At 44.9% G+C, this 27909-nt stretch overlaps 1 protein-coding gene across 1 annotated transcript in view; it reads left to right on the top strand.

The window, feature by feature from the left end:
- Positions 1–27909, top strand: part of BRD7 (bromodomain containing 7) — a 257053-nt gene that overhangs the window by 30494 nt on the left and 198650 nt on the right. Inside the window, exons 3-4 of the mRNA XM_085640013.1 lie at positions 20871–20988; positions 26309–26363. Of these exons, the coding sequence (XP_085496139.1) occupies positions 20871–20988; positions 26309–26363 (173 nt within the window). The remainder of the gene's footprint in view (positions 1–20870; positions 20989–26308; positions 26364–27909) is intronic.

The raw sequence follows: 27909 nt of genomic DNA, 5'->3' as shown, positions 1-27909 counted from the left end.
ACCTTGGCCGCGTAAACCGTCTTTTCAATGTACATACTCCAATCAAGATCTTTTTCCCAGGCCTCAACTGTTGGTGGTTGCACCGCTCCCCACAATTGTGCACTGTTCCTTTTAGCCAGAATGAGTCCCAGAGTAACCCACTGCATTTGGTGCCTGTTCAGATCTGTGGGCTCCCCCACTTACAGGAGGTACCTTCGTGCCTCAGGGCGAAAGTTTAGAGTAAGCACATCACTCAGTATATCATGTACTTTCCGCCAATAGGATTGTATGTGCTCGCAATTCCCATATTACGTGCATGAAAGTGCCTAAATGACCGCACCGTCTCCTGCACTCTCCCCGCTCAGCCCTTCCCATTTGTACCAGTCCGGTCCCTGTTATGTACACTCTGTGAAGGATTTTGAGCTGTACTAGCCTCAATCGCGCAAGGATCACAACTACTCTTGGGGAAGATACTGCATCCCGCCAGTCTTCATGGTCGAATTCGATGCCATCCCTAGCCCATTTGTCCCGTAGTGGTTGAAGGGGATCTGCCATGTTATTGATCAATTTCTTATATAGTAAGGAAATAGTTTTCTCGGGCAGGTGACCATCTAACGGTGAAGACTCAAATGGGGAGGAGCCATTCGGGATAAGTGAACGTAGCGCATGACAGATTTGTATATACCAAAATTTCTCTGTGTTCGCTAGCTCATGGTGGCGCTGTAGTGAAGCGAACGTCTTAACTTCACCCTTCTCCACAAGTCCTTAATTTGCGAGATCCCGATAAGTTCCCACTTATCGAAACCCTTCGACCTCCACAAACTGCCCAGTCCCTCGGAATCCCATAGTGGTGTTGCAAGAGTTAATTTTTGCCCTCATCCAAGGGATTTAGTGGCGGCATGCCAGACGGCAACCGAGTGTTTGGTAGGGCCCGTCAGTGAGTATCGATCCGGTTGTGAGTAGAGTGCCCTATTATAGTCACCCCCCCAGCAGGATCCATCTGATCATAAGATGCCCTGGGTCATCAGGGCAACCATAGGTGCCGTGGTTCATAGCCGCAAGATGTGCTGCCCAGTAATATTTTTTGATGTCTGGGAGGCGAATTCCCCCATCATACCAGTTTAGCGTGAGAGTATTCAGTGCGATACGCGGTTTTCCATTCCACAACAAGTTCCTCTGGAGACCCTCGATTTCTTTAAAGTACACCGTTGGGACTGGATCGAGTGAGTTTTGGAAGCCATATAAACAAGCATTTGCAATGCAATCGGTCTCGCATTTACGCCAGTTTGAGCTATTGGCATTTGTAAATGCCTATGCCTTTTATTTATGTTTTTGTTTTTAACACATAAATAAAAGGCATTGTCATTTACAATGCCAATAGCTCAAACTGGCGTAAATGCGCGACCTGTTGCATTGCAAATGCTTGTTTCATTTGATGTAACTAAACTCCCTTGTATTCATGTACCCTGGTTCTCGTGATATCACCCCGATGGGTCTCTGATATTGTCAGTGTTCAGTTTACAGTTCTGCTTATGGGGCTGCTGTGAAGGGACTGCGGTTTCAAATCAATGTTAGAATCTACATTTTTCTCAACCTTTGTTCAAAAGAAATGCCATTTTAAAATAATACTCATCCTCACAATTTGGCGGCCCACAACTCCCTCGGTGTTTACGTAAAAGTGTTCTAAGCGCCCACAAGCACATCTCTGTGTGCAGACCGCTGCAGTCTCCAGTAATCTTCCCCACTCCCTTCTTTCAAGTAGAGCTCACACCAGTAGTGTCCAGACCTCCATGGGGTGGGGATGACTGTGCAGGTTCCCAAACTCTGATTATTCATCTAGCATCCACAGGGGGTAGGGCTTGCAGGCTCCCTCCTGGAGGGCTCTACTTCAAACCTTGCAGTAGTTCTTGGTACTTCTGGAGCTGTGGTTTCCGGTGTGTTTGTGCTTCTAGTGAAGTGTGTGGGGAGTGTTCCTCCTGTGCCCTGAGAGGGCACTCGTTTGCCCATTTGTTGCTGATCGCTCACTTTGACGTCACCAGCTGTGAGACAGGGCTCTCTCTTCTCAGCGCAGCTAAAGATACTACTGGATGAGGCTTACCTGCAAGACTGAGAAGAAAAAGGGTTTGCAGAGCACAATAGCATATAAATATATATGTATATTTTGTGGTAAAAGTAAAACTTTCAAATATATGACGTTTGACCATTTGAGCGCGTGTTGTGGCATGAGCTGAGCACAACACAAATGCTATGCAAAAGGCCGAATATGCACAACTTTGTTTTCAGAAACGCTTGTTTGTTCGACATTTCGTCATTTGTCACTAGTGCATTTTTCTTTCATTGTAGTTAACGAAGCACGGCTTCTAGGCGCTATATGGAGCCAAAGTAAAGTGGTGAAAATATTTTCTTGCTAGGTTCCTAACCTGCAGAACGATTGGGAACCTCTACTCACCCTGTCTGTGGGCAGGTTATCCGGGCTTTTTATTGGCTTTATAATATTTAGGGCTCCCTGTATGTGTGGCTAGAAATGTGGCATGTGTAGCTCGTAGTGTGGTTACCCTGTATGTATCACATGCTGGTCTTTTGCGGCCCCACCTCGTTCTTTCTTTTAATGTTGGTATACTGGCTAGCAAAGGCCACCCAAACCATTGTAGGCTACCTTAGTGGGTTAATATACTTGCTGCAGAGCGCTGTGTGTAGTCTGCTGGTTCACCAGAATGGATTATCACAACATAATTTAAATGGTTCTGGCACCTGCAATGAAACTGCAGGTTCAGGAGTTAATGTAGCTGCTGCAGACATCGTGGTACAACAAGTTCTAGTCATTGTAAGGCAGGTCAGTGGGTTGTGCACCTGCCGCAAACATTTCAATGTCATTTGCAGGGCCCAAGCTTGACTTGTTAAAGGTTTTAAATTAGTATTTGTTTATCTTATTTATTTTTTAAAGGCGTACTAATTAGGTAAATAACACTCATATGCAGTGAGTTATTCAAAGCCCTGCCCAGGTGTGGGGTAAATGAGTTTCCGGATCCCCACGCGCCCCTCTACCACGGCACAGAGCGCCCCCTGCCGACATGTGTGAGTGGCTGCACACGGCACCTGGACACAGAGGAATGGGTCGTGGTGGGATATGAAAAGCTGGCACATTCCAGCAGACTGACGCCCACTCTACAACAAAGACACGGAAATACAAGAAGTCCTTAATGGGCTCGTGCTAACACGGGTCTTGTTTGTGAAGCAAAGTGAGTCCTTTCAGTCACCAGTGAACCCCCAGCAGGCGGGAAACTAGACCTGTGAAGTACTCGGGTGCGGCTGCAATTAGACGGACGCCAGCCTGCGAGGCTGTCTCAGCCGGGCTGACGCACATGACGGGGGGGCTGAAGCCCGGTGAGCCCAATGGGTGTTGCGCGCCTGACCCCCAGCTTCTGTCTTTGCTGCATGTCCCAGCGTACTTGTTTATAAAAGGCCCGTGCAGGCATGGAAGATGTACTATTTTATATAGGAAGCGGTGGGTGCTAAGTGCCGTAAATTGATAAACCCCTCTCTTCTCTCCTGCATTTTAACACTCAGGGAACAGTCCAAGTACAGCTTCCTAAAGTGCGGTTTATCCCTGTCTCAAGGCAGCGCGCGGTTTAGTGGATGGGACCCCAGGCTCTGCTGTCCACCACTTAGTAAACACAACACATGACAACCTTTCCCCATCGCACAAATCGCAGGCGGGTCAGGAGGATTGTATGGACACAAGTGTCCACACTGTTTGCTTTGGTATTTAGCTCCTAATAGGTCAAAGCGGCAGCAAAGCGCTAAAACCAGGACAATGAAACGATGCGATTCTGCGACCGAGGCTTATTCTACAAAATCATGGATTTGCCACACTTGGTATATAAACAGTCATCTGCTACATTATACATAGAAACAAAGCATTTGTTTTCTCTACAGCTCAAACTGATTAAAAGTTACTAACAAGACAAGCCCGGAGGAGCGTGGCGCGTCCGCGCCTGGCGGGGGCGGGGGATCGCATTCCAGGCGGGGGAGCGGACCCTTTGAAGTAGGATGCCAAACGGATTGCATGGCGGCACGATGCACGTGATTGTGCGCGTGCTCGCCATGCAATCCGCTTTTGGGAGCACTTTTGGGAGCCCCTTACTATAGTCTCGCATAGCGATCGCTTACGCGATAGCTAGGCGAGACCTAAAAACGGGGTAACAACATCATTTTAAAAAGGGCTGCCTTGCCCAGCAATGAGAGTGGGATTGCTTTCCAACTAGCTATGTCTCGTCACAGCCTCTGTAGTGGAGGGAGAAGATTGCGGTCATAGCGGAGTGTCCGGTCTAGCGAGGTACAAATGCCTAAGGATTTGAAGCCCACTGTGCTAACTTGTATTGGGCAGCCCCGTGGTGGGGAAGGAGGATCTCCCTTGAGGACATAAAGGAGGGATTAGCTCCAGCTGATGGAGAATCCAGAGTACAGGGGTGTGGAAATTTGTCAAAAATCTACTTGGCCAAAGGACAAACTTTTACAGAAATCTACTTGTCCTGGGAAGATATCTGCTTGCCCCACCTATTCCATAAATCACTAAGGTGGGTCTGCACGGCGAGAACCTGCACTGTAATCAGTGCAACATACTGTGCAACTTTATTTCAAGCGCAAGTCCAATTATGCAGTGCATGGTCATGCATCCTTAAATGCAACTGTTGTACTGGCAAGTTGTACAGTATGTGGGTGGATGTGTCAGTCTGCACTGCACCCAATTATCAACCAGTATGCATGTGACAACATTTCAATTGTAGAGAGAGTACCTAAAACAGTCTATGCCAAGTATACTTCAATTACTTCAATTAATGTAGTCAATAACCAGTTTGCACTCTGTGTCGGAATATGAACCTGTAGGACAGAAGGGTGTTCTCCATCCTAGGGCGAACTCATAGCTGTCCAGATTAAAAAATACTCACATGTGAACATGATCTGATAAACGTGTGGATAGGAATAACTGCACATTTTGGCGGAGCTTATGAACTATTCATGGGGCAGCCAAAATTGCGTGGCAGAGGTGCTGTGGTTCACTGAGGCAGTATCCACAAGTACAAATACACAAGAGGCAGTACTGGGCAGTTAAATCAATTTCTCCTTTTACATTCCTGGGCAGGTGAGGTGTGATTATACTACTGTACACTCAATGATAAATCTCCACATTCTTCTCCCACACAAGGAGCATATGCAGCACAGGCTGTAGCAACAGGGTTCTCTTGTGCACAGTAGAGGTATAGTAATGGCACCAGAAGTGTAAGCTCCCCAAACATGAATAGGTGCAGCTCCACAATAGATGTGCAAGTTTGTCTCACTTAGATTTGTGAAGTGTTCACTTTTTTCTTTAAAATCCGAGTTCTCTGCCACTTGTCTCTCTCCTTCCAATGTCCCCAGCCCCCGACTTCCCACCCAGATGTGCCCGTTATCTTCTTAGAAAATCCTGTAATTCTGTTGCCGGATGCTGACATACGAGTATTGGTAAGCCTGGTGAAAGATAAGGTTTCAACGTTGCAGCAACGTGTGCAATTAGTTGTTTTTTTTCAGAAGCTGAGTGTTCTGAGGGTCTAAGGGTTGATGCTTGGATATTTCAAATTAGGCACATGCATGAAGAAGGCACAAAGTCCGGCACACAGGACAAACGCTCCTTGTCAAATCATGTAGGGAAAGAAATACAAGCCTTTGTGTCTACATAGGACAAATACTCACACAGGTGCCAGTGTCACTTTTTCTTGGATCTGGTATGGGCTAATTTTTACTGCTGACGTAACTGTGCAACAAAAATGCAACAATACAGCGGCTGAATAAAATTAAGGTGGGAATATTGTATAATTTCACGCAGTTGTCAATAAAACGTGATTGTGAGACCTACAAATGTAAATTCTGATAATTTCTGCTTTAAATTGAACTCGGTTCTGCAATTTTTGCCATTTTACATCGTTGCAAATGACAGATGGTCCCCCACTGATGGCAGGTCCTGTGTACGTGCGTGATCTATAACAGAGTCACTCTAATAAAGAGATTCTACAGCTGAGACGTTTTCCTCGTAATTTGCCACATAATCATGCTGCCTAAACTGCATATTTTAACAAAAATGTTGATTTTAGCTCAAATAGATCAAAAGTTTCTAAAAAAGAGGGTTTACCATCCTGCCACACAGTGAAAAGCCCATCATAAGTAGTGAGGTCACTTTTACATTGCTATTGCTGTATTTGGGTGTTAATCGGAAAGGAATAAGGCAAAACATTTATACTGACAGTGTTAACGTATACAGATGTAAAAAACATGAATTAATACGATAAACAAAAATGTGCTGCATTCTGCTACATAAATCTAAACATTTTTGGCCACATAATTTAGTCAACCCTGCGCATAATTTAGACCTTCTCTGCTGCTTCATTACAGTGGCTCTGTTTATTTAGCACAAACTGCCAGGAGCACATTTGCATGGTGGGGGTTGTTTACAGTAGGTACAGGAGACGGGAAATGCAATCAAATAGAGGTACAGGGCAGCTAACAGGAATGAGCCCAAAATGTGAAGAATAACCGGTTTCTTACCAGATTAAGCCTGTAAAATTGACACGGACGTGAGGCTTTTCCTCTGCTGCAGTGGCAAGGTTGGAAAATAAAGTGGGGGCACTGATTAAGCGAGAAGCAGTGGAGGGAAGTTGGAGGTAATGGAATAAGGAAAAGGCAAGAAAGACTGTGGGGGATGGTATTGGGAAAGGAGACCCCAGGCAAAAATGTGACATTGCGATGTTTGAGACACTAAGAGTGGCCCGCGTTTCAGTGAGCTGTGTGAAATACGCTGCACACATAACATTGCCTGGAACGCGAAGATACTTTCTGCCTGATTCATTATGTGGCCTTTCTTTTATTCAAATTTAGCTTTATTGTTTAACCCCAGGAAAAAGATGCAGTTTAAAAAAAAATTCTATTTACAGCGCACGCATAATCTTGCAAAGCTGCCTTTTCTGTAAGACTGCCAGGTGTTAAAGTATAATCGTTAACTCCGTGCTCCCGAATGCGACCTAGTCCATAAAAGCAGACTGACAAAGTAAAGGTCAATGTCTCTAAATAGTGAGACTCCATTCGTTGTGTTTTCACTCATTATGAACGCTGCACTGGTTGCATTGCAATAGGTGCCTGACGCGCCTCATTGATCAGCCGATAGCACTGGAGAAGTTCCCGCCTTACTGTAAATTAAATTTCCACACATTTGACCCTGCCCCCACACCCACTGATAACAGTCCATTCCATGCAGCATAACAGTTAACATACTTTTCTTAAGGCTCTGACCGCTGCAAAACCCATTATTAGATTGACTCGCCTGCTGGTGAAGTATTCACTGTGTCAGAGACGGCGACTTTCCGCTCCCGATTCCAGGAAGTGCCTCACAGCGCACCAAAGATGCGTGGACTGCCCTGGACGGCTCCCAATGGACAGGGCGATCGAGCCCTGCATCAACCAGTGACAGAGAGACCACAAGGCCAACCGGCCCGCAGCGCTGGGACCCAGACAGACACAAAAGTGTTTCGTGCCTCGGCGCCCGCCCTTTCATGTTCAGCTGCTGGGTTCCAAGAGCAGGTGGGCTGCACCAGTGTGGAACTCATGCTAGAACACTGACGTCTATCGTAAGACTCCCCCAGCCAATCACTGACTAGATAGAGCCCAGTCATGGGCTTCCAGCCAGTCAAAGGCCTCCAAAGGCTTTCTGACAGAATTTCAATTGCCTGTGAGCCCCAGAGCGCCCACCGCTCATTTTTTTTGAGTGATTTAATGTCTACTTGTCCGTCGGACAAAATGGACAATAAATCTTCTTGCCCTTCATAAAATTCTAGTTGGTTCGGGCGTCGGGCGATATGATTCCCCCACCCCACCCCTGCAGAGTATCTTCCAAAGATTGCCAGGATGTCCAGAACTGCCACTAGTGATGTCTTGGGGGAGGCCAAGTATAGTAAAATGTCATCTGCGTAAAGTGAAATACGGTCCTCTCAGTCTGGGGACCAGCGTAGACTGCGTATAACCGGGTCCTTTCTAATCCCGGCTGCTAGTGGTTCCAGGGCTAGTGCAAACAGGAGGGGGGAGAGTGGACATCCCTGACTGGTCCCACGACTGAGGGGGAAGGTGTCTGACTTTTTATTATTGACCACTACCTGTGCCATGGGTTCCTGATATAGGAGACGTATCCATTCCGTGAAGCCTGGACCAAACCCCAGTTTCGCGAGCACCGCCAGGAGTTATGGCTATTCAACAGTGTCAAACGCCATAGTCTCATCCAGGGACACGATTATAGCTAGCTCTTGGATTGTGGTTGCTCTTCCCAGTGCCCCATGAACTCTCCGCAGATTCAAGGCCGTGTTGCGGTGGGCATGAAGCCTGACTGATCTGGGTGGAGAAGGCCCCCTATTATTTTAACTAAACGGTTGGCCAGGAGTTTGGCTAATATTTTGGGCTCTGCATTTAAAAGTGAGATCGGTCTGTATGAGGCGCAGTCAGCTTTGGTTTTACCTTCTTTGTGGATAGTGACCAGCGTAGCCACTCTCTGGTCTACTGGCAATGTCCCCCGCTCCCTACTTTCATCGAACATGGCTTTCAGGTGTGGGGCCAATTTATCGGGTCTGAGTTTTTGTATAGTTTGATGGGGATACCATTAGGTCCTAGGGCCTTCCCTGAGTTTAACGATCTAATTGCCTGGGCTGTCTCGACTGTCGTCAAGGCACTGACCAGAAAGTTACGGTCATCTGCAGTAAGTGCGGGAAGTGCTATATCACGCAGCAGCTTGTGAGAGACCTCCTCACTGTATGGCGCCACAGCTTTGTATACAGTAGCAAAGTGGGTGGCAAATTGGTTTGCAATATCCTGTTGGTCTGTAATGATATTATCGTCTTTATCCCTGAGCTCAGGAACCAGCCTGCTCGCCCACTCCTTCTTGTCCAGCCATGCTATTGGTTTTCCCGCCTTGTCACCCAGGTCATATAGTCTGCCCAGTTTTTCCCTCCCTAGACTTTGAGCCCGATCCGTCATTAATGCCTTGTAGTCATCCTGCTTGAGGCATAGCGAGTGGAGCGCATTTGGGGTGACCTCAGTTTCTAACTCTCCCTCTAAACTGTAGATCTTGGCCTCAGCTTCTGAGATCTCACTCTGTCTGTCCTTCAGTCCAGCTATGAGAGACAGGGCTTGATCCCGGATTACTGACTTGAAGGCTTCCCATAAGGTCTGAAAAGAGTCCACCGTCTCCTTGTTTTCCTGAAAATAGTTATCTATGGCTTGGATAAGTTCTTTCCGGATTATTCGATCCCGGAGGTACCATGGGCTAATCGGAGCAATTCTTCCCACCCTTGCTTGACTAAGAACTGTGTGTCCATACCGGTGAGTGGTCGGAGATGCCCCGAGCTAAGTGTTTGATTTCGTGGATGTGAACAACTTGCGAGGCGGGAACCAGTATATAGTCTAAGCGGGAAAGTCTATGATGGACCCCAGAATGGAAAGTATGTTGGATTTTCCCTGGGTGATACGTTCTCCAGCCGTCCGCTAGCCCCAGGGCCTCAAAGTCCGGCAGCCAACGCGCGGATGGTCCTATATCACGTGGGGGGTGACGGTCCAATGTGCCCGATACTACTGCTTTAAAGTCGCCTCCAAGTACGAGCAGACTCTCCGGAAGCGAGAGTAAGACAGCGCTCAGGTCTGTAAATGTGGTCGCTTGCAAGCCAGGTGGAACTTAATTGACATGAGTGTTATGGTGTGTCCCTCCCACGTCCTCGTGATTCCTATGTATCTGCCCCTGTTGTCCGCCCAAGTGGCACTCACTGTGAGGGGGAATGAGTTTTTGATCATGATACCAACGCCCCGTGAACTAGTAGTGAACCCTGCATGTGCCACCATTTTGTATCCCCATCGGTGTAGCGCCTTACAGGAGTTTCCCACCAGGTGTGTTTCCTGAAGCATAACAATGTCAGGGGCCTGCCGTTTGATGTATTGGAGGACAACAGTTCTTTTGATCTTATCCCCCAGCCCGTTGACATTCCAGCTCAGTATTTTAGCACTTTTGTCCCACTGTGTACTCATTAAGTCCAGCGTAAGTCTTTGTTCTCTCTAAGACAATGTCAATATGCCCTGTCGATGATAAAACTACAACTCTAAACAAATACAAACCCCCTACTCAACTTCCCCCCCCCCTCCCTGCTTCCCTGCACTCTGGGCTGTGAACTGCCCATTTAGAACTTGCAGAGTGCCTGCCGCTCTGTTGAGAAACTAAAACTAGTTGTGCGTGGGGCGCAACAATCCGTCACGTCTACCCCCCCCCCCCCCTCCGCAATAAGTGTTTCAAGAAAAACATGTCTCAAAGATCGAACGTTAAGCTAGGAGAAAACCCTTTTTTCAAACGTCAACCATGAGGATACTCCGGTACCCGTCTCTACTCAGTATACCATACTAGTTCAATCAAGTGGGGCTCAGTCAGCGTCTGCGTAGCCATCATCCCTTCGGCTGGGAATTAGAGTCAACCAAATTGTCACGAAATGTCAGAGTTTCGCCATGTTCGGCTCTCAAGCCAGTCGGAAGCCACTTCTGGCTGTTCAAAGAACCAGGTCCGTCCCTCGGCCTCAACCCGGAGTCGTGCCGGGAACTGCATTGCATATTTAAACCCTTTCTCTCTGAGCTTCTTTTTCACCATTAAGAAGGTTCTCCTCTGTCTCTGTACCAGTTGTGTGAAGTCCGCAAAAAAGGTGATTTCGGCGTTATCATAGCATAGAGGTGGCGGTCTGAAGGATCACATCCCTGTCCCGATAATTTAGCACTCTAGCTAACATCAGGCGTCGGGGGGCTCCCGGCTTTGGACGCCCTCCCGGCACACTATGTGCCCTTTCAATGACAAAGAACTTGCTGAGGCCTTTGGGTTGCAGGTGATGCAGGATAAGGTCTTCCACAAAGAGGTCTGGGGCACCCCTCATAATCATCCCGCTTATGTTCAGTGACTTTGCGGAAGATTTGTAGGTCATGTACTTCCCCCCCTGAAGTTGTGCGACGTCATCGACTAGGCTTGCCGTTGTAATTTCTACTTGCTTGACCTTCTCATTAATTTTGGTAGAGTCTGCTCGAATAAGGTTGACTTCGATCGATATGGAGTCCATCTTATGCTCCAGTGAGGTCTTGACCACGGTAATTGCTTCCATTACATCTTTCAGTGTAAGGCCCTGGCCGTCTCCTCCCAAATCACTTATTGATTGGCCTCTGGAGTGATGCTCAGGCATTGCGTCCTTAGGGTAAGCATAGCGGTCGAGTTTGTTTGACTGCACAGACTTGGAGCCCTTTGCACTCGTTGTTTTGGGCTTCTCCATTGTATTCCCTCGGCCTGAGTCACTGCAGGCCAACTGCGTTCTCACGTATCCCAACCGTGTGCTACCTGTTGCGAAGTCGTCACTGTGCCCCTGGTCGATGCTTGTTTTCAGGACCGGGGAGAGGAGTGAAGGACCAGCAGGTGTGATACTCTGTCTCCCAGATGTGCTCCTTCTGTGTTGGCTGATGGCCGCGAAAGGATGGAGCGTCCCTCTGCCAGTGGACACGTATCGCCACGTTGTGTAGTCTAAGGTTGTGGGTCCGCACTTCAAAAGATGTGGAGGCCGGGACCCTCGATGACACCCCCGACTCCCCCAAGTACTCCTCCGGGCCTCTCAGCAGCTCTGGGCTCAATTATTCGCAGAATGATGTTTACACCTTGGGGGGAGGGGAGGCCTGTCGCTTGTCCACTGGAGCTATGGGGTGAAGAAGGGCGGCAAAGGACTGTCGAGAGAGGAGGGGGTGGGGGGTTTCCGTCCAACTCACCGACCCCACCACCGGTGCCCCACCTCTCCTTACCGTTGTTTTCAGTGTAGATTACCGGCCTGCGTCACGGGTCGCCAGTGCTGAGTTTCGTGCTCCTCACTTCAGGCCCTGTACCAGCTGGGCTCGTTTGCGGCGCAGGAACTCCAACTTCGACGGCCTCTTTGAATTGTCGCAGGTAGCACGGAGGCTACCCGTCCTAGGGAAGTCCACTTCCGGTGCCTCTGCCAGGCCCCGAAGTACGCCGTCGATTTGGCCGCGCCTCTTTGCTCCTCTCTCGGCTGCTGCCGGCACGTTAGTCCCTGGCTCGAGCACCGGCTCAGGCCCAAAACTTGCGGGATCCGTAACTCCGGCTGTGGGTGTGTGCCGGGTCTGGTAGTTGCTGGGTATTGTTATGCCCACCTTCCGACACGTTTTCGTCTTCCTGAGGGACGGATTAGTGTATCGGATAGCCGTGGGGGGAGTCTGTGGTGACGGAGCTGTGGAATTAGGCAGCCATTATGCTGTGCCGCTTGGCCACACCCCTCAAAAAGAGCAAGTTTTGATTCATACGAACCTAGATCAACAGAAATGAAAACACAATGTGCAATAGTTGAAAAGCTAACCCTTCAGCCGAAAAGGTAACATCTCCAGCAAATGAAGTGCAAAGGAATAGGATAGTCTTAGTCAGGTATAGCAAGACAGCATCCAGCCAGAGTAGCATAGAGAAACAGCGGCAAGGGCTCTCCTCTCGTAGAAGCAGCTACTCTAAAAAAAATCTCTTTCTTACACTAGTAATTTTACTCTAAATGTTAAATGTCCAACCTCCCTAAAGTATCTTTTTCTGATTCTTCTCGATCTTATTGGTTCTCAAAATAAGGTGATTATCTTTTCATGCGACTCGTCAAAGTTTCCCTCAGATAGTCCATTGTTAAATGAAAGATGTCCTCCTTCCGCGGAAGCACAAAAGCATCTCGCAACATTAGCCACGTCCTCGTGCACACTCAATGTTGTTTAGCAACATTTTGTCAACAAAGTAATTCATGAAAGAATAATATTGAGCTCGAGGAGGGAATTCCTAGAGATTAATTTGAGCACAACTAAACAAACTATACAGCATTTTTTAACTAGTGAAGGACAAAATACATTTCTTCCGAGGCTTACATTTTAAGAAAAGAAAACCATTCAAGCAGAATTTGAGGCCTTCTTGGGGAATTGTAAAACATCTTTTCTAGGAAAATAAAACACATTTCAGTTAAATGCTCACAAAAGAAAAGATAATATGGCAAATGATTGATTCATTATTTCGATTAGATTCACACGTACGATGTAATTAAACTCTTTATTAATTAGTATATCGCTCTTATGTCATAAGGGAAAGAAATGAGCATCCTCGCGTAACATTTTTCATAAACGTTATTATTATTTCAAAATCTCTCTCTCCCGTTAAGGTTTTAATTCACATAAAAAAATATTTCATTTATTGATGTTTCCTGCATGTCTAATGCTACTTTCATTTAATACACGTGTTTTGCTTTGTCTTGCCCTTTTCACGTAAACTTATTTAAAGTCACCCGTGTTACTTATCTTCACGCCATTAGTCATTTGTTTAGTTAATAACACAAATATGAGGAGATTTGATCAAGCAGGATTTAATTCGCAAAAATCATGCTTCATCATGTTGGACGAAATGGGTAAAAAGATTGATCCTTAGGGCACCCAGTAGGTTATTGGGGATGGTTTAGATCAGTGATGGCCCAAACCTACTGACTAAGTCCAGTTCTAAGAATTTCTACTATTGGTCTGCTCTTTTTTTCGGATCTGAAGAAGAGTGGTTGGATGAATGATGGTGACTCGGGTTCAGCAGAACAACTGCATCTACTCCATCAAAATCCTGGTTTAACAATTTAGTCAGGGAGCTCCCAGGTACACTTTTCAGTGGTCTGAAGTGGGTGGAAAGCTGATGGGCAGCATTGAACATGTTTATTGTGTAGGAAGCTGGCTCCGTATATATTCTATACCACAGTAAGGTATAATGTGCACAAAGTCCAGTGAATCCCCAAAGGCTTACAGAGGTTAAAGTAGATTATACCTTACTCTCTATTTGTGGCAGTGTGGGCGAGTAGTAAGGCTTTATCAGAGGGTAGTGTTAAGAATTTATTGTACACACTCGGGCAAGAAATGATGTCACACGCTCAAAGACTAAACTCAGACCAATTGTTTTGTATACAAATATTTCTGTGTTGTATTTTATTTTTAGAACCAAGCCATACTTGGTGCAGGTAAGTAAAATAGTACTTTTCAGGTATAATGCAGTTGGCTTTGTTACAGGTAGGTCAAATGTTCAGAAACAGTTAATTATTTTTCAGTTGCTTTGCAATTACTTTGTGATTTACTTTTTAGATTACTTTTCAGATGACATATTCTACTCAGTGTAATATGCCTAGATATCATGCTGGGACATTTCCTAGATAAAAGGTGTTAGTCAGTTTTTGTAAACACACAGTTTCTTAGGTTCCCATACAATTTCCAACTCCACACAAAACTTTTTTCACAGAGAAGCAGTTAATGCAATCCTATGGGAGGAAATGAAGTTCTCGGTTTAAAGGTAAGTACTTGGTTGGGGAGTTGGGTTTCTGGGGTTAGTACCAGGGTTCCCCAGGGTCAAGGATGTACTCGAAGAACCCGCTCAGCAGCACTAGGGCGGCCAGGTGCAGAGTGCTGAGGCCCAATGTTATCCAGTGGGGAATAGGGGACCTCCGGTTGGTGGCTGCTCCCGGGCAAAGCTCCTAGGGTTTAGCTCAGGGCAAAGGGGGATCCAACTCAGCACACAAGGTGCACCCACAGCGGCACAGTGGCGGCCGGGTGCAGGTTGCTGGATCGATGTCGGGATCCCTGTTGGTTTCAGTGGGGAAGCTCCGGTCAGAACAGACACTGCAGGCTCGGGCATGAAGATCTTCTGGAGGCGACCACTGTTTGGAGAGGTAAGTTTGGGATGTCGTAGGATGCCGGGGCACTGTTGGTCTAGCCACTCAAGGCCGTGGGGCGTCTGGTGCAGGGGTATCTCTTGGCATTGGGTTTTCCTTACCGGCTCCGGTTGTGGTTGGGGGGATCCTCCAGCTAGGGGCTGCAGGTGTTGTCTGGAACCTTGAGGTAGGTCAGGGATCACCAGATCCCAGGTCGGGATCGCCGGCCAGACCTCCTCATGGTGTTGGCCACTCAAACTCGGGCCGTGGGCATAGGTGCACAGTGGTGCAGACTCGCAGAGTTGGCTGGAACCAGAGTACGTTGGTGAGCAAATCTGGTGCCCACTGAAGTCTTGTTAAGGAATGCAGGCCAGGTCCTCTGGGTTCTGGGGGTGCTGCTGGCTGCAGGACACACCTGGATTCCGCTAGAGCAGGTCGAAGTCGGGACAGGCCGGTAGGGCTAAGGCCAAGTCAGTTGGCGTCCTCCTCTTCTTCCTTCGGGACGGCTGTTCGGTCTCCTTCTTCTTCCTTCTTCTTGTCTAAGGAGGCAAGGTTCAGGGTTGCCCTAAATACCAATTTTAGGGGCATTTCAGGTAGGTACAGGTTGGGACAATGGGTCCCTTCCTTGGGGTGGGTACACCCCCTATTATGCCACCCTCCAGTGGGAGGGGGCATAAGTCCCACTATGGTTGGCTGGGTTCCCCCATCTTCAAGATGGCGGGGACTGAGAGTTGTGCTTCGCCTCGCTTCCCCCACCTGAGGGGTGGGGTTGGCAAAGGTGGGCGCACACCTCCTCCTATCTTGCTTTTCCCGCCGATTCTTCCGTCCAAAGTAGGGGTCAGAACCTGTTGGGGGCCAGTTGCTGGGAGCAGTAAATGGCTGGGTCAGCTCACAAAGGTGGCAAGCCTTTGAAGCTTCCCATTCGTGGACCCTGCCCATCCTGGGGGAGGAGGCTTGGCACCCCGGGCAAGGATGTGCTTTGTTTCAGGACCCAGATAGCGGGAGGCTTTTGACCTAGGGGTCCAGAAACATGTCTGGGTGTGGCATCTGGCGATCAGCCAAGACACTAGGATCAGGTCGTTTTTGAGGGGGCATCTCTAAGATGCCCTCTGAGTGCATTTTGCATTAAATCCCTCACTGGCATGAGTGTGGGTTTAGTGTGCTGAGACGTTTGCTACCAAACTTCCAGTTTTCATTAAAGCCATTATGGTGCTGTGTAGTTCGTAATGACAACTTCCCTGACCATATACTCTTTATGGCTTTACTGCACTTACAATGTCTAAGAATAGACTTAGACCCTTTAGGGGTACAGAGCTCATGCACCTGGAGCCGCAGCAGTGGCATATTGCACCCAGCTAGCAGGGTGACTGACCTCTGCCATAGACAGTGGGTTGTAGGCATGGCACACAGGGATGTGTAGTATCAACAAAAAACGTGGGAGAAGGTCCAAGGGAAAGGTTTTAAAGACCAGCAGGTTGTGAATCCCCTTAACCAAATATTGTAACACTGAACAACCTGGGTCTAGTACTGGGTCAGCAGGGATAAACAAAAGGCAAAACCACTCATTCTAACATCTCTTGGTTAGAGAAGAACCCTTTAGGGAACAGAACCCATCAATCACCGAAGAATCAGTGTATTGTCATCATCTGGGTCTGTCTCTCCTGTCACACCACACCAGAGCTAGAGAGAACAGCCTGGTCGCGGGTCAGGGGAGAAGGCGTACAAGGGTTGTAAACAGTACCAGAAATGACAAGAAAACAGTGGGTTCTCCTTCGTGTGAAAAAGGGGTTCAAAAAAAGTGCAGCGCTAAATCAAAAAATGTGAATAAAAATGGCTAGAGAAACTCAAAAGTGCTTTAATCGGTAGAGCACCTCTGCCAAAATTAAAAAGCAAAATGGCAAATTTAGCATAAATACATCGTCATTATGCTCATTGTCCATAGTATGTGGTCGACATGTTTCTGCCCGCTGGGATCTACAAAGTATCGAGGGCATTCATCAGGACCTTAATATTGCTGCTACTATGAATAAGTAAAATTGTAAAAGTATATTAAATTACAGACATTCCTACCACCGGTTGAACTCCATGGATGTAAAAACCGGATACCTAGGGAAGTGGAAAAACATAAATAAGGAGATGCGAAGAGCTATCCATGTTGATAAGACCGGCAAACAACAGTATAAATATACCGCCATACAAAACACAAATTTTTGTGTTAGTAACATCTAAAAGTGTATTAGATTGCACTTACCCTACAAATGTGGGTGATACCCTCACCTCAACCTGGCTCTACTCAGGGAAGGGGGCCCCGCTCTGATAAAGGGGAAAGGAAAAAAGAAACACGGCTGTTGTAAAACATGCCTAGATCTTTATGTTCCCCATACCAAATGACTAAGAAGTATAAAGTTTGTCCATGTCTCTAAAATAGGTGGAGGCACAAAGTATGGCAATAAAGTACTAGTCAGGGTAGAAGGCCTCTAACCAGATAGAAAGAAAGAGCCCAAATACTCCATCGAACAATGTAGTTAAAGGGCCATTGAAAAAATCCAGAGGGTTATTGTAAAAACACTAATGTTAAGGACTCTTTAAGTTGTTCTAGAAAGATTATAAGGCATTACAAGAGCAAAAGCCAAGCTTACCTCTCCGTCGGTACCCCAGGGCGGTCTATGAGTAAAGACCAGAGGTACCGACCCGAGCAGAGGGGGAGTGTTTTTATAATGTACTAGATTGTAAACAGGTGAAGCTGTTTAAGCAAGGTGGCTTGAGAAAAGCCTGCAATGTTTGCAGCAGCGCGAGGACCCCAAAGCCGATAATAGGCACCGCGCATGCGCTAGAAAGTGATGAAAGCAGATGAATCAGTTGCAGCCAATCTGCTTCGGCAAAGCGCGTTGAACAGACTGATCAGCTGGGCGGCTTCGGCAAAGCCTGCAGTGTTTCCAACAGCATTAGGACCCCAAATGACAATGGCAGAGTACTGCGCATGCGCGGTGACCGCGACGTGGTGCGCATGTGCCGTGCTAGAGACATCGGTCTACCACATCTCCGATAAACCCAGCGCATATACTGAATGTAAAATTGAATGCGCATGTGCCGTAATCGAGGCGCTACAGTGATACATCTCGAATATAGTGGGTTCCCATTCTAGATAAATGTAAAGGAATTACGGTAAGCTCCAGCACCAAAAGCGGCCAAAGAACATAACCGCTATGGTCGCTATGTAAACTATATACATGAAGGGAGTTCCCAAAGCATAACGTGAAGTCCCCCACGAGGATAACATCTCAATCAGACAACCTCTACAAGTGCGTGCCCTTCATTAAAGCGTGTTTAAAGTCGATGCTTTGGGAACTCCCTTCATGTATATAGTTTACATAGCGACCATAGCGGTTATGTTCTTTGGCCGCTTTTGGTGCTGGAGCTTACCGTAATTCCTTTACATTTATCTAGAATGGGAACCCACTATATTCGAGATGTATCACTGTAGCGCCTCGATTACGGCACATGCGCATTCAATTTTACATTCAGTATATGCGCTGGGTTTATCGGAGATGTGGTAGACCGATGTCTCTAGCACGGCACATGCGCACCACGTCGCGGTCACCGCGCATGCGCAGTACTCTGCCATTGTCATTTGGGGTCCTAATGCTGTTGGAAACACTGCAGGCTTTGCCGAAGCCGCCCAGCTGATCAGTCTGTTCAACGCGCTTTGCCGAAGCAGATTGGCTGCAACTGATTCATCTGCTTTCATCACTTTCTAGCGCATGCGCGGTGCCTATTATCGGCTTTGGGGTCCTCGCGCTGCTGCAAACATTGCAGGCTTTTCTCAAGCCACCTTGCTTAAACAGCTTCACCTGTTTACAATCTAGTACATTATAAAAACACTCCCCCTCTGCTCGGGTCGGTACCTCTGGTCTTTACTCATAGACCGCCCTGGGGTACCGACGGAGAGGTAAGCTTGGCTTTTGCTCTTGTAATGCCTTATAATCTTTCTAGAACAACTTAAAGAGTCCTTAACATTAGTGTTTTTACAATAACCCTCTGGATTTTTTCAATGGCCCTTTAACTACATTGTTCGATGGAGTATTTGGGCTCTTTCTTTCTATCTGGTTAGAGGCCTTCTACCCTGACTAGTACTTTATTGCCATACTTTGTGCCTCCACCTATTTTAGAGACATGGACAAACTTTATACTTCTTAGTCATTTGGTATGGGGAACATAAAGATCTAGGCATGTTTTACAACAGCCGTGTTTCTTTTTTCCTTTCCCCTTTATCAGAGCGGGGCCCCCTTCCCTGAGTAGAGCCAGGTTGAGGTGAGGGTATCACCCACATTTGTAGGGTAAGTGCAATCTAATACACTTTTAGATGTTACTAACACAAAAATTTGTGTTTTGTATGGCGGTATATTTATACTGTTGTTTGCCGGTCTTATCAACATGGATAGCTCTTCGCATCTCCTTATTTATGTTTTTCCACTTCCCTAGGTATCCGGTTTTTACATCCATGGAGTTCAACCGGTGGTAGGAATGTCTGTAATTTAATATACTTTTACAATTTTACTTATTCATAGTAGCAGCAATATTAAGGTCCTGATGAATGCCCTCGATACTTTGTAGATCCCAGCGGGCAGAAACATGTCGACCACATACTATGGACAATGAGCATAATGACGATGTATTTATGCTAAATTTGCCATTTTGCTTTTTAATTTTGGCAGAGGTGCTCTACCGATTAAAGCACTTTTGAGTTTCTCTAGCCATTTTTATTCACATTTTTTGATTTAGCGCTGCACTTTTTTTGAACCCCTTTTTCACACGAAGGAGAACCCACTGTTTTCTTGTCATTTCTGGTACTGTTTACAACCCTTGTACGCCTTCTCCCCTGACCCGCGACCAGGCTGTTCTCTCTAGCTCTGGTGTGGTGTGACAGGAGAGACAGACCCAGATGATGACAATACACTGATTCTTCGGTGATTGATGGGTTCTGTTCCCTAAAGGGTTCTTCTCTAACCAAGAGATGTTAGAATGAGTGGTTTTGCCTTTTGTTTATCCCTGCTGACCCAGTACTAGACCCAGGTTGTTCAGTGTTACAACACAGGGATGTGTGCCATGTTGAATCTACACCTTGTTCTGCACCGAAACACGCAGCCTGCAATGGCAGTGTGTGTGTGTGTGTCAGGGTACAGGGCCCCTAAGGGTGGCACAATATGTGCTGCAGCCTTTAGAGGCCCTCCCTGGTCACAGGGCCCTTGGTACCCATGGAAACCTTTTACAAGCGACTTACATGTGGCCAAAGAGGTGGCAATTGGGTGTGCAACAGTACAGTTTTAGGGAAAGAACATAGGCCCTGGGTACCTGGTTGGCAGGAACCCAGGGAGCACTTAGTCAAAAGAGCATCAACATCAGGCAAAAAGTGGGGGACAACCCTGCAAAAAGGGGCACTTTCCTACAATTTTGTGTAATGTGTTGTTGTAGCTGTGGGGTGATGAATTTCTCTACCATCAAGTTTATGAAGAGCAAGAACAACAGGAAGGTGAATAGAAGTACGTGTTATAAAGGGATGGTTTTGTGAAACTTGTTATGACAAATGCATTGTGTGTTTTTTGTCTTCAGAGAAGACATAATACCATGAAATTAGAATAATCCCCAAACTCCAGGAATTCCAGTTAATTCTGTGGGTCTCGTGCCCTGGTACTTTAAAGACTGTCTACCTCTGCTCTACTTAGACTAGCAAGTTACTAATGGGAATTGTACATATAACCTGTAAAGCGTATAGTCCTTTGCTGTTCCTATGACCTTCTGTTGGTGTTGTATAGATCACATTAGAACTTGATTAGAGCTGGTTCAGTCCTCCTACACTACTTGTGAATGTGCCAAAACACATTTGAAGGGCCGTGGCTCAATAGCTGTTGGAAAATCATGGTTTTATCTCCTATGTGTCCTTTTCATGCTGTGTATGTTGGTGTATGCTGCCCATACCTGGTTGATCAAACAGTACTCACCTCCGTGTTGGATTATGTGAGGTCTTCTCGTTTGTGTTAAGATATTGTTCTTGAGTTGCGACGTCTAAGCGTTCTTTGCTTTGATTTCATCTCCATTTTTCCCCAGCCAAAGAGTGAGAAAAAGAAGGATCGAGGCCGCGTTGATGGCGAAGGTGATGCAGATTTCATGCTTCATAGTCAGATGAATTTGGAGTCTCCACACCTAAAACTAGTAAAACCAGAAGGTAGGAGGAAATTTGAACATAATGTTGCTTTGTCATGTTGTCTGTTCTTCGTTATAAACTGTTAACCTGTTGCAAACAAATGTATTTCATGGCTGCTTCAAATGCTATTTTTAAAATGTGCTGTTAGTTTGAACCTTCACAGGATGGTATTGTACTTTGGGGATGGTTGTCAAACAGGTAGTGTGTCAGTCATGAAAAATAGACCCTTTCTTTGACATTGAAAGTTATGTACAATTTCAGGGATTGCCTTTTACCTATCTAGAAAGTCATATCTTCTGTGGGCCCCTTTACTCACCCCACCCCTAATGATGCTGCAGCTTCAGAACGTCCCCAAAAATGTTTCCTCTCTGCTTTTCCCCAACACTAATAGGAGCTTTATCTGTTGTATTGACCTTTTCCATGCCTGAAATGCATACAGTCCTTCAAGACCCTTTTAATATTGTGGCTTGCTGGGACTACTTGATGTTTTAAATAATGATAACTAAACATCTTAATGAATGGTTCAATGTACATCTTATTTGGTAGGCAGCAAAATATCTCAGTACGTTAAATTTCCTTAAAAAATGGCTACATTGAAGAAATCTTCGAATAGTTAAGAGTCATAGAATTAATGTGATCCTAATTCTGAATGCTGAACGTTTGACAGGGTGATATAAACTGTGTGTGTGTTCTCTAGGGCTTCATGTGTCCGTGCTAGAGGCCAAAGAGAGATCCTCCAGTACACCAAGGCCTGTGACCTGGAATGGAGGGTTTGTGCTAGTGCAGGGTGGATTGAGGAGGAATTTGCTTCTGCGGAGAAACTTATAAAACAATGTGGGCAAGTGACCGAGTCCCGGGCAGCACAAAGAAAAGATGCTTATAAAACATGGCAGCCAATTTTAGGCTGCAAATGAAAATCCAAGGGGAATTCAAGCGAAGAACCAATGTTTCTGGGGTCCCAGCAATCGCCCCTCCAAGATCACTGGGAAAAGAAGTGCTGTTATGAGTCTCCCTCAACATTGTAAGAATGTGAATTAACACATTGAATACACTTTCTGTTTTCTTTGTGTTAATCTTTACTCATGAAAATAGCATTTGTTTGCCTTAAGAAAAACTCATTATATCTGTATAGTTTGTTCCCTGATATGAATTGTTTTTGTTACTTGATTTTAGAGTCTATTCTTGCTTGGTTTATTAGTCATTGTAAGAAGTCGATTTCTTGTTTTTTTGTCCTATGTACAAACAAACAAGAAGGACCTGTCTAATCCCATTCTGCCGAATTCTGGCTGCCAATCGTTTAAATGTGATTGTCAGAATTATGAAAAGCGACAGCACAGAATACCTTGTCTTTAGCCTGTCCAGGAATTTGCTCCACACGTGAACAACATGTTTTAGAGCAATAAAGAACATCAAACGAGCACAGACAGGTTAATTCCAGGGGATTATAACGGAAAGAGCTGCAAAATATAGCAGGTTCACATTACTCCACTTTTATTAATATTATGGATACCTTTTATGCCTTTTTTAATTAATATATGTGTAAAAGCTCACAAAACTATTTTAGTAAGCAATGGCCTATCAAATAATGTGCTATTTTACGGATAATTTGATATTTTATGTACATGTGACGCCAAGATTACCTTTTGTTATTATTGTGTATTTTAAATTTATTATGACTTGTTCATAGTTGTTCAAAAGTATAAGCACTAGGCACTTTATTAAACCATAGCGTGATTACGTCAGTAAATAGAACACCATATTAAGGCCTCTAGTATTTAAAAAGAGAAATAGCTAGTGGGAATGTCTTCATGATTAACGGACAAGGGAAGATGTCAAACAAATTGTATTTAATAGTATACCTCTCTAGGAGCACTGGATGTGGAACTTGCCCCTCTCTCTCCTTTTCCCCACTACCGGTCTGAAATGTATCAACTAAATGTACTGTAAACTATGTGCTTTTATGATTTTTTTAATGAAATCGAATAGTTATTTATCATTAATCATATTTATTGCAAGTAATAAATTGTTCCATCAAAACGTATCATCCTTGTTGAACGGATTTAAGCTTTTCCTGCTCTTACTGATCAGAATAAGGACTTTTTAGTAGGGATCTTTTAGTTAATTGTAGTTTTCTGATGTTTAGTACCTGTAAGTATTTTGTAGTCGCAGTGAGTAACACCAAACATGGTCAACCTGTGTGACTTGCCTGGGCCACCCTGTTGAGGGTAGGCTGTGGGCTGATTCGTAAAATACGTGCTTTGAGTGCCTCTTGTTGATGTAACTGTGCACACATTATTCGTAATCTCGCTTACAATAAAGATAAACCTAGCCCCCTTGTCAGGTCTTGCTTGACAGTGCAACTGTCTGCCTGAGTTTTTGTCACTACTCCAGCTATTATAAGATACACTTCAGATTGTGAAACCCCTCTCACGCCATGGCTGTTTGCTGTATCATTATGCCTCATAGGGATTGGCTCCATTGCAATACCTGAAGTGCATTGTTTTCAGTATCTAACAGAAACTATTTGGTGAATACAGGCTGTCTTAAAAAGAAGACCTCCATCTCTGAAAGCAATATGTTCTGCATTATAAGCATATACTTCTGTGAAATAATATCTAAAATAAACGTTTGCTATATCATGAGCTATTTTAAAATAAAATCATGTTTTGGGTGGGAAGGAAAGGCTCCATAAAACTTTTTGAAAATAAAACCTGGTTATCCAGCATTTACACACGTTCCTTGATAAGCTATGTCATTATAACTTTAATTGGACTCTTCTTCATTGTCGAGGTTGGGTCGTCTGTGAGTGTGCCTCTCACAAAGATGGCCCCATGGAAACAATCTTTCTGAGGGACTCCTCAAAATCAAACCGTAAAACTAGATTTCACGCATTTGTGTGGGATTTAGGCGTGTTTATCGGACATGCTTCTGCTAACTTATTTGTACCTAATATAACAAAAGCTCACCTTTATAAAAACCACAGCTATATGTTCTGTGACTCTTTGTTTCCTTCCGTAACTATAATGAATCCGCCCTATAACCACATCCACATGTCGATTAATGCTTCTTCACTAGTCACTGTAAGAGTGTGCAAACACCAGAACACACACAAGTTATTTATCTCTTCATCTACAGTGTGCTGGTGATGACAGTAAATGCATGTGCGATCTAGTTTCTAGAATTTGGTGTCCATCTGATTCCCCAGGTATTTGTGCTGTTTTCTCATCAGAAACATAGGGCAGCCCTCATTGAACACTCCTTCATTGAAACTGCCATGGGTAAATTGCTTATCTTCGATACAGCTTTTTTTCCCATAGAAAATAGCTTCAAAGCAAGATTTTTTTTGCAAATAGATATCACTTTACAGTATGGCATCCGAACATGAGCCATGCTGCTTTTCAAATACTATTATTGTTGTCAATGAGTAATATTTGTGCTTTACTGCCTCTTTGGGTAAAACATATGATGTTCCCATTTAAATAAAGACAAAGGGTCTAATTACAACTACAGTGGTCTGTCAAACCGCCATAGTCGCGGTGGCGGTCTGTGGATCGCCTAATTGGCGGTCTACCCACTGTATTAAGAGTTCGGGGGTTGTCCGCTGCAACCGCCCAGGATCCTCGCTCCCACGGCGGTGGTGCAGCTGTCTGAGGCAGCAATATGCTGGTGGTGCCGCTGCGGCACTACTAAGCATATTACAAGTTGCCTAACCACAACCCTTTCCACGGCGTTGAGCCCGTCATGGAAAGGATGGCAGTGAGGCAACTCACCTCTTTCTTCCTGCATGGGAAGAAATGCTCGGTATGGTGCATTTCTTCCCATGTAGGAACGTGTTTCGGCGGTCCCACGGTGCTGCCTTTCTATGGTTCTCCTTTTAGCCTTAGAAAGGGACCGCTATAGCAGACACCGGCTGCTTGGATTAAACTCGTAATCAGTCAGGCGGTCCGACTACAGGTTTGGCGGTCCCTCCGCGGACCGCTGGTGTGGCGCTCCGCGGGACGACAGCCAAACTTGTAATCTGGCTCAAAGTGTTCTAGATAAAAAAAATTATTCTTACAAATTTCTTTCCACTAAATCCCATACTGACAACTCTAACAAATACGAATTAGTATAATTCCAACTCGGTCTCCACATTTGCATGCCTATATGTATATACAGATACAAAATAGTGTCCTTTCAGAATTTTATTTGCACTGCTTAATTAATGTGATGTTTGGCATCTATCCAGAGCACACAATTACATGCCCTTAACATCTGTGTTGGCATCCACGTTGGGTCTCTAAGTTTTTTAGTAGTATTTTAATTTGTATGATTGAGCACAGATCCCGATTTTTGGAGTGTCATGCAGCGCAATCACTTTTTAGGTCTCTCCTAAAGACCTCTTTGGCTGCCTTTTTAATAAAAAAAAAACCTATTGCATACAATATCAGTACTTAAAGCGGACTGTGGGCCAGGCCCTTGCTTATCATTGATTGGCATTGTCAATGTAATTTGCTTGTTTCTTATTAAGGAGATTTTTCTTCCTCTTTCTGTGTTTGTCCGTGCCTTGGAGGCATAGCTTCTTTACCATCCTTTCAATTGAATTACTTATATTCTGCCACTAATTACATTCGGATGTCTACTTTTTTTTCTTTTGCTTTGAGCCCTCTGTGGGAGTACATGTATTTTGGTTACTCTACACGCCCCCGTATGCTGCTTCCACCTCACAACTCCACCCCAACTTGTCTGTTGCTCCCCAACCAGTCCTGCACCCTCCACCTTCCCTCCCAATCTCATAAGTTCCCTACATTAATCATTCCTCTATACTGTTCTGTTTTTGGCAGCGATCTGTCAGACACTTCTGTTTTATTTTTTGTTTTTCTAGGGACTCATCAACTACAGTTTTCTGCCAGACCTTTTTAAGTATGTGCTTGCACACACTTTTTATACAGTTTTAATTTACTGCTCGAAGATTTGCCTCTGCTGTCTTGAAACGGTAAATTAAAAGGAAAAAAAGACCTCCGTCTTGCCGCATAAATGCGCATGTATAACATCTAAAATGATAATATCTGAATAAACCTATGTATTGTGAATATTTGTTACACAGTCTCAGTTATTTTGTATATTCAAAGTTCTGTATTCTTTAAGTTCTCTATAATGTTAGTGGGAGAAGGAACGATAAAAGGTCCCTTTTGAGTGATGCACACATGATGCAGTCTGCTCTAAAAGCGTCCTTCCAAAGACTACCAAATAACTAGCTCCCTTTGAAAGATTTGTAAAGTTCTACAAAAAGCCACGTGTTGATCCAAGTGGTGAATTGGTTCTGAAATGTTTCTTTTTTTCTGCTTTGCTTTCTTTGAAGAGGAACAAACCCCACTCCAGGAGGCCTTGAATCAGCTTATGAGACAACTGCAGAGGTTAGTTCCTCCTTCACTATTTCTTTACGATGAGCCTTAATTTGGCATTGATCCAGGATGCTGACTGAAATTCTAAACCTGAAATTGAATGATAGTCTCAATGTTTGGCTCTCAGCCTTCTGAATTTCATGTGCATTCGTAGATTAACCTTCTTAATTTTGGTGAAGGTATCTTACATTCCACAGAAAATATTTAGCCTATACTATGAACAACCAAAGGTGCTTTGGTAGGTATAACAAATTTATGCTGTGGCATCTCTTTTAGAGAGTAAGGGGTTTGGTAAGCCATTATTGATTGGGTGACCCGATACCTCAGTTGGGTACATCTGCTGTGATCAATAGATCATGAATTTGAATTTAGGTGTCACCAGCCTTGCTCTATTCTGAAGTTGGTGATCTGAGTATTGTATTGTATTGTATTGTATTGTAATTGCATTTATATAGCGCTTAGTACTCCTGACGAGGCGTCAAAGCACTTTTTCGGCGAGTAGCACGCTACTCCGGGACCCATAGAGGATTAGTGTTGAATGAGTATAGTGAAACATGCAAGTACATTTTAAGTTGTGGATAGGTTAGTCAGTTATTTGGATTTGGAATGATAGCAGAAAGATAGAGGTGGAAAAAAGGTTTGTATTTATATAGCGCTTGTTACCCCTGATGGGGTGTTAAAGCACACTATTCAGGAAGCCCATAAAGGATTAGTGGTGAATTAGTATGGTGAAATATGAAAGTAATTTGAGTGGTGGATATTAGTCAGTTATTTGGAGTGAGAAGGATAGCGGAGGGGTAAAAGGGAAGAAAGGTTTGCATTCATATAGCACTTGTTACCCCTGATGGGTGTTGAAGCGCTTTTCTGGCGAGTAGCGCGCCACTCCGGAACCCATAAAGGATTAGTGTTGAAAATTAGTATAGTAAAATATGAAGTAATTTGAGTAGTGGATATGTTATTCAGTTATTTGGGTAGAGAAGTGTAGGTGGCGGGATAGAAAAGGGAAAGAGGTTTGTATTTATATAGCGCTTGCTACCCCTGATGGGGATTTGAAGCACAAGTAGCACGCTACTCTAGAACCCATAAGAATTAGTGTTGAATTAGTATGGTGAAACATGAAAGTAATTTTAGTGGTAGATATGTTAGTTATTTGGATTGAGAAGGGTTGGGGAGGGGTAGAAAAGGGAAAAGGTTTGCATTTATATAGCGCTTGTAACCCTGATGGGGTGTTAAGACGCTTTATTGGCGAGTAGCATGCTACTCTGGAACCCATAAATGATTAGTGGTGAATTTGTATAGTTGAATATGGAATTTGAGAAGTGAACATGTTAGTCTGTTAATTTTGATTGAAAAGGATAGTGGAGGGATACAAGAGTGAGTTCCCTCAGAGCAGTAATAATGGCCTCGAAAAATCATGAACATTATACTAGACCTGCAGGTCTACTTGACCTAATTATAATGCTCTTGACCCATAAACTGGTTTCAAATAATGTGATCCTGGGCAAATATTTTAATTCACTGAGCCACCATTTTCTTCTTTATCACATACGAGAGCACC

Source organism: Triturus cristatus, chromosome 12 (assembly GCF_964204655.1).
Source record: "Triturus cristatus chromosome 12, aTriCri1.1, whole genome shotgun sequence".
NCBI lineage: Eukaryota > Metazoa > Chordata > Amphibia > Caudata > Salamandridae > Triturus > Triturus cristatus.
Note: the sequence above shows the minus strand (reverse complement) of the source record. Positions and strands in the feature narration are given on the sequence as shown.